Source organism: Montipora foliosa, chromosome 14 (genome assembly GCF_036669935.1).
Source record: "Montipora foliosa isolate CH-2021 chromosome 14, ASM3666993v2, whole genome shotgun sequence".
Classification (NCBI taxonomy): domain Eukaryota; kingdom Metazoa; phylum Cnidaria; class Anthozoa; order Scleractinia; family Acroporidae; genus Montipora; species Montipora foliosa.
Genome location: NC_090882.1, coordinates 13780348 through 13787847, shown reverse-complemented (window position 1 = coordinate 13787847; position 7500 = coordinate 13780348). Strand labels below are relative to the sequence as shown.

Genomic DNA, 7500 nt, shown 5'->3' with positions numbered 1-7500 from the left:
ACTGTTCTGAGAATCAAAGAGAAAATTCCTCACATTACCAAATATGTTGGACGGGAGCAGGGATTGCACAGTGGTGAGAGCACTCGTACCTTCCACCAACAGGTAGACAGACAGACAAGTAGGTAGGTCTGTAGGTAGGTTGGTAGGTTGGTAAGTAGGTAGGTAGGTAGGTAGGTAGGTAGTAGGTAGTTAGGGCAGTAGTTAGGTAGGTAAGTAGGTAGGTAGGTAAGTAGGTAGGTGGGTTGATAGGAAGGTAAGTAGTTAGGTCGGTAGGTCGGTAGGTATGTAGGTAAGTAGGTAAGTGGGTAGGTAGGTAGGTAGGTAGGTAGGTGGGTAGGTAGGTAAGTAAGTAGGTAGGTAGGTAAGTAGGTAGGTGGGTAAGTATGTAGGTAGGTAGGTAAATAAGTAGGTAGGTTGATAGGAAGGTAAGTAGTTAGGTAGTTAGGTAGGTAGGTGGGTAGGTAGGTAGGTAGGTAGGTAGGTAAGTAGGTAAGTGGGTAGGTAGGTAGGTAGGTAGGTGGGTAGGTAGGCAGGTAAGTAGGTAGGTAGCTAGGTAAGTAGGCAAAGTAGGTAGGTGGGTAGGTAGGTCGGTAGGTAGGCAGGTAGGTAGGTGGGTAGGTAGATAGGTAAATAAGTAGGTAAGTCGGTAGGTGGGTAGGTCGGTAGGTAGGTAAGTAGGTAAGTGGGTAGGTAGGCAGGTAGGTAAGTAGGTAGGTGGGTAGGTAGGTTGGTAGGCAGGTGAGTAAGAAGGCGGGTAGGTAGGTAGGTAAGTACGTAATTATGTAGGTGGGTAGGTAGGTAAGTAAGTAGGTGGGTAGGTAGGTAGGTAAGTAGGTAGGTAGGTAAGTAAGTAAATAGGTAAGTTGGTAGGTGGCTAAGTTGGCTGGTAAGTAGGTAGGTAAGTAGGTAGGTAGGTAAGTAGGTAGGTGGGTAGGGAGGTCGGTAGGTAGGTAGGTAGGTAGGTAGGTAAGTAGGTAGGTAGATTGCACTCCTGGGGTATGGGCTTCTGCTGAAGTTTGATGAAACATTTCAAATTAAACGATTTAAAATGTTAACTGGTTCAGGCAGAATGTAAATGGCAACACGATTTTTGGCTAGAGCAAAATCATCCGTTGAGACAAGCTTAGGCCGCCAGTACCACCACGACATGAATCAACAGGGCCGCAAACAGTAACAAACAACAACAATTTAAAAAAGAGACTCGTGCACTTAAAAGCAGTTTGTGGTTTGTGTTGGTGGTCTATATCTATCTCTCTGATTTCATTTTCCACATTCTTGTGTGGGAGGGTGGGTAGGTGGGCGAGTAAGATCAAATATAGAGCCCAGAGAAAACGTTGTAAACCGTCATGAAACTGTATGTAACATGTGTGGTCGATAAATCAAGTAGTTACCATTACCATTATTATAAAACCCTTTAAATAACTTTATCTCAATGTGTGGCTTCAGTTAACTGACAAGTCGGGGACGTATTCTTATCTTTTTAGTTAAATACCTTTAGCTGTTCCTTAAATGCAAAGTACTTTCCTGAAGTGTTCAGCTCATAAAGAAACTTCTGCCGCCTGCAAATCAGAGAAAAACGAAATGTTCAGTGGCCGTTTTCACTGTGAATAGAAGACGAACAAATCGTCTCAGAAGGAAAAACCGTTTGATGTGAAAAAGGGATGAAGAAAAATTTAGACGACTTTGTATTATGAAATTTGTCCGCCCAGACAAACAAGTCGACTTAAGTCCGTAAGAATGAAGGGGTAGTTTCTAAAGAAACTGTGGTGCTGCGTCGGTGGGGAAGTAGTATACAAAAATTTGGTTTATCAACGGAGTTGATAATGTAAATTGACCACCGTACAGAGATTCTAAAAGCTGACGTTTCGAGCGTTAGCCCTTCGTCAGAGCGAATCGAGGGATTATGGGTTACGTGTAGTTTTTGCATAACCTGTACGTTATGCAATAAATTATACATTGGTGAGACAGGTAGACGACTAGGTGACCGATTCCGCGAACACCTTCGCGATGTTGAGAAGAATGACAAGGATGCATCTAAGCCAGTCGCTCGCCATTTTAATCTGCCTAACCACTCCAAAAAACACATGGCTATCTGCGGCCTTTCCCTACATCTAGGTACGACGGAAAGCCGCAAGAATCTGGAACAAAAATTCATCTTTCAAATCGGCACCCTTAATCCTCACGGTATTAACGAACGCTTTTCATTTAACTAATATATTCCTACTTTTCACGTTGCCATGTTACCACCAATAGCGTAGCTCCTACTCTACTATAAAAACTACACGTAACCCATAATCCCTCGATTCGCTCTGACGAAGGGCTAACGCTCGAAACGTCAGCTTTTAGAATCTCTGTACGGTGGTCAATTTACATTATCAACTCCGTTGATAAACCAAATTTAAGTCCGTAAGTCCGACCTAAATTCATGTTGGACGAACAAATCGACAAATCAACCAAGCGGGGAAATGGAACTAGCGAATTCCTGAACGAGAACGTGTTGGAATTTGCGTCGGACAACACTAGCAGAATTGGTCGTCTTAACTTCACATTAGTCGACCAAACCATAGGACTGTAAACCGTAGGCCCCGTTTTACTACCCTTCCTGTTAATCAACACTGTGGGACGTTAAAGAGAACCCACACACTGTTCTTGAAGAGTAGGGGGAAGACCCCCGGGGGTGGTGGTCTATCTCTTAGAAGTAGTACTATCAGCCCATATAGCTCGGTTTGACGGTTGGAAATGGAGCGTTTTAATTGATGAATTCACATTTTTAATAAGATAAATGGGCTTCTGATTGGCTAATCGATTCAGAAACCGATGCATGTCATTAAAATCACGTGCATCATTAACCATGGATTTATGCAAAATTCGATTACCCAATCAGAAGCCGATTAAAAATTTGAATCCATCAATCAGAAAGCTCCATTTCCAACCGTCAAAACCGAGTCATATGGGCTGATAGTACTACTCTCAAAGAATTGTAAACCGCCGTGAAACTGATGCGATATGTACGGTATATATATAATCATTGCCAATACCATGACAATAATGAAGATGAGGATGACGATGACGTTCATACCTTTGATCCATGGCATCATTTGATTGTGGCAGATTCCCTTTCATCAAATCATCGCCGTACATTTGCCTGTAACATACAGTACACTCGTTATGACGCAGTTGATTTTAAACTTGAACCTCCATTGTATGAATCTGACCACAATTATGTTACATAATATTCTGGTATCGAAACGGTTCAAAATGGTAGGAACTGTTCAAACCCTTGGTATTTTCTACCTCTAGAAATGCTATTTATCATGCTATAACGAAATAAACGGTCGTGATTACTATATCTGTCTACTCTACCCTTTGGTGTTTAAGAAAAAAAGGCTACGCCTAACAACTGACTCTTAGAGGATCCCTCCCATGTTATTTCGGTCTCTCTGTAGAATGCTGGTCTTCACGTCAGGAAACTCCAAAGTTAATGATGTATTTTGCAAACTATATCTTGAAACCAGTGTTCGTTTCAAGTATGGAAATAAATACAATTTGAATAAAGTTAAACGAATTTTCTTTTAAAATTCTACAACACCTTTCGAATGCACAGCCAATATTCAGCATAAACAACTCCTCTTAAAAGACGGTGGCTACTATTGTTATTGCGCAAACGTTCTGCGCATCTCGAGATGCTCGGGTTTCCTATCGGTGATGCTTACCAATACAGTGATATTTTTCCTCGGCTTAAAACTTTCCGGAGAAAGTAGATCTTAGTAAGTACTCTTGGTATCCAAAAAGAAAATTGGGGTAGCCATGCTTCAATTTGAGAAAGAACGCCATCCATTGCTTTGTATTTTAAAGCTTTTTACAAATTCATGACTTATCTTTGAAAAATGAGTGGTTACCCCCAATTTTCTTTTTGGATTTCAATAACACTTGTTAAGATCTACATTTCCTGCATAATCATAAACCGGGGCAAAATTACCTTTGAATTTGTAGGCACCGTCCTTAAGGAACAAATCATCTGATATCTTCTCGGTTAAATTCAAGGAATGTTTGGCACGAGGAGAAGTCAGACAGCATAGCATCGTATAATACCCGATCCTTTGCTTTAAACAACTTTTACACACAAAGTTCGAGACTCTCAATTCAACTAAATTCGTTCTCCAGATAGGAACAACAATACGGAGTGAAGTGCATTTCTCAACACTAAGAAATCTTTCTTGAATCTTCGTAAGCCTGGCACGCACGCGCAAAACGTAAGCAATCTCGACAAACCACAAATTCACAACTCTTTGTGAAAATAAAATGGCGAAAATCAGATAAAATTATAATAATTGGTTTAATTTCACCAAACGTCATTGGCATACTTATGAAATAAAATAACCAACCTGAATTCCTCCAGCAGAGAATTTGCTACTGTGGTCAGCTGAGTGTGAAAATCTTCCACCGCCTGTTTAAACAATGGGGAGACGAAAGATTAAGGGAGCAAAGCACCAGGTGCCACTAGGTGCCCGAAATCAAATGAATGTACAAAAGAATGAATCTAATTGCAGTAATTATCTAGTTTCATTATGTCACATTCAACGAAAAAGTAAACATGTCATGGGCGTTGAGAATTAAACGGTTTTTGCAGGATACAGGAAGATCTTTCCATTTATTTACCCCTCCTGCATGAGATGTTTGCTCTGTTAGGGCCAAGATCTGATTCCGACGACGCCAGTTGGAAGGTTTACTTTTTGGCTACAGTATTCGACTTTAATTCATATTTAGGGAGCGGAGGACTGTTTCCTGCAAAATAACTGAATTAGGTGTCTTGATGTTGTCTTCTCGGGTAAGGACGATAAACCGTAAGCCCAGTCTGAAAATACTTGTTTAAAAACTACGATAAGTGTGAAAAACACAGTATTTGCACGGCATGGGGTAAAAGCTGGGGCCCGTTTCTCGAAAGTCCCGAAAACTTCTCGGGCCTGGAAAGCCATTTGTGAATTTGTCAACCGCTTGTCCAGGAACGCCGATCTTTTAAAATATTTTCAAGGTAACAAAAAGCAAACTAAATGAGAAGTTTGACGACTTAAATCCCCTCCGTTCTTGAGATACAGAGGGAATTGTGACACCCGAAAATGGCCCGTAAAGTTTCGGGACTTTCGAGAAACGGGTACCTGATGCGGTGTGGCCCAGTGGGCCACTGTCATGAGCAGTGTCTGGTATGAAAACTACCGTTAACTATGCCTACTACAAAGAGAATCTAAAATATCAAACAAAATTCAGTAAAAAACGAAAGTACAGTATAAACATGAACACGACCACGATCACGATCACGATCACGATCACGAATGAACACGAAGGCCAACACGAAGAGGAAGACGAGGATGACCTCCACCACAACCACAACCAGAAACTCAAACACGAACTTAAAACATAAATTACCTTTTTAGAACCTCCTGGTTTGCGGGCAAATATAGGCCGGGGAGGAATGTACTCTGCAACCCTGCAATCAGGAGAGATGGTTCGAGAATAATTGCCTTAACATATCCGCAATATGTCTAACTGCCTCCGCCGATCGCAGATATTCTCTTCCTTCGTCTCGAAGTCTTTCCTCTCGAACGTAGAGGAGGGAAGCAAGATTGCGAAAAAACAGAAACGTATGTCTGCAAAGTTGGCTAGTGTACCGGTAAGTCACGATTGAAAACTAGAAACTAGAAGGACACCATGCATGGCCAACGGCAACAATACGTTACTTGCGAGGTGCTTACGAAAAGGACACACCCAATATGGAATGATATCCCTCTGAACGTTAACTTCGCCAGCTTAGAAAAAAAAACCCTCTAAACGTAAATTGAATGACTTCCTTCTTAAGTTTCTTTTAACTGAGGAGATGAATGTTGATATGCGCTTTATTGACCTTTCAATGTATACGGGTTTTCTTTGACAACTTACCAATAAAATCTCTCATCACATACCGGGCAAAATTACTGAATGCTGATTGGCTTAGACGGAGGGCATTTTTTCTTAATCACCAGGGCACTTTTGGTAATCAAGAGGGCATGATTACTTGATACTGATTGGTTAACAATCGAAGTGTGAGTGACCCACCTCGAATAGCTACGCCAAATGTTGGCCACTATGGCCTTGTTTCACGCGGCACTGGATTTGTTTGTAAATAAGGTGAAAAGTGAAGTGGAAAGTGACAGAAACAAAGGGAATTAAAACCTTACGACGTTGATAGAAGCCTATTGTTGTAAAAAATCATTAATAACTCAAAAAGGGGACACCTAACAAAAACGCAGTACTTGAATCACGTTTCTCAAACTCATTAATAATTCATAAGCCAAAAACAAAATAAATCACTACCGTGAAGGAAGTTTGGATATGTGGTCTCAATTAGCATAAAATTTCGCCAACTTTGATCCCAAATATCTCTTAAAATACTGATTCTTTTGAGAAACAATATCAAACACTCGAAAGAGTGTTTCATCAGATATCCAACCACCTCGAAATCGGTAAAAAAACTCGGCCTTCGGCCTCGTTTTTCAACTCGCTTCTCGGTGTTTGGATATCCGATGAAACACTCCTTCTCGTGTTTGATATATTACGTATAAAACGGTACATTTCAATTCAAATGTAACCCCCTATAAAGGATTCACAACTAACTAACTTTTGTAACTACCCATACACGGATAAACCCCTCGTATTGACCTATCACGTCATAAGCTTATTTCACTACAATGGAATGGACCATTGGCGAGTTTATTCTGTTCATGAAGGGGAGCGTGATTGGAAGATAGTTTTAATATCAGCTTACTTTCTTGCAAGTGAAGACGGTGGACGCTTCGGTACTAAAGGATTGTCCAAAACAAATTCCAGGGTAATAAACGTACGAGATTCCAAGTATTGCTGCAAGTGAAGGAAGGTACGTTTAAAGGTCACTCATAGAGAATTCACACTGCTATCTGTGCAAAAAGGGTACTTTTTATAAGCGAATCTTTGATGACGTCATTGTTTACAGTTGTTTCATTTAACATACGAGTTTGCTCACAAAAAGCAGTATGCTATTTACAGATTGACTTCAAGAACTTGCTAAACTTAGGTAAATCTCCAGTTTAAGGCCTCTTACAAGGGCACCCAAAAAGCAAATTAAGCCGAAAGCCTTGCAATGCATAAAGACTTTCTTTATCACATAGAAGAATCTGATCTGTTCGGCAATCGTAGCTGAAAATTGTGTCCGAAAGTGTCCAAAAATTTTAGGGGAAGAAATCTTCATTTTAGAAATTGCTACGACAAGTTGCAAAAATAGGGGAGACACTTCACCTTCTTGGGGCGTTATTAATTTACCTATTACCTCTCACTGCACAATGCAGCCCCCCCCCCCCCCCCCCTTCCTTACCACTGTTGCTAGCAAGACAAAAAAATTCTTGCAAACTTAAACAGTTAACATTGAAAGGGGGAGAGGGGAATGGAAGTGGGAAAGGTTTAAATTCTAGATGTAGCGGGTATTGGAAGTGT

At 40.8% G+C, this 7500-nt stretch overlaps 1 protein-coding gene across 1 annotated transcript in view; it reads right to left on the bottom strand.

The window, feature by feature from the left end:
* The window catches only part of LOC137985174 (cilia- and flagella-associated protein 70-like), a 40576-nt gene that overhangs the window by 18962 nt on the left and 14114 nt on the right, over window positions 1-7500 (bottom strand). Inside the window, exons 13-18 of the mRNA XM_068832694.1 lie at window positions 6800-6891; window positions 5425-5485; window positions 4386-4447; window positions 3080-3145; window positions 1493-1559; window positions 1-6 (exon numbers count right to left, since the gene is read on the bottom strand). The exon at window positions 1-6 is cut by the window's left edge and continues 126 nt beyond it. Coding sequence (XP_068688795.1) covers window positions 1-6; window positions 1493-1559; window positions 3080-3145; window positions 4386-4447; window positions 5425-5485; window positions 6800-6891 — 354 coding nt within the window. The remainder of the gene's footprint in view (window positions 7-1492; window positions 1560-3079; window positions 3146-4385; window positions 4448-5424; window positions 5486-6799; window positions 6892-7500) is intronic.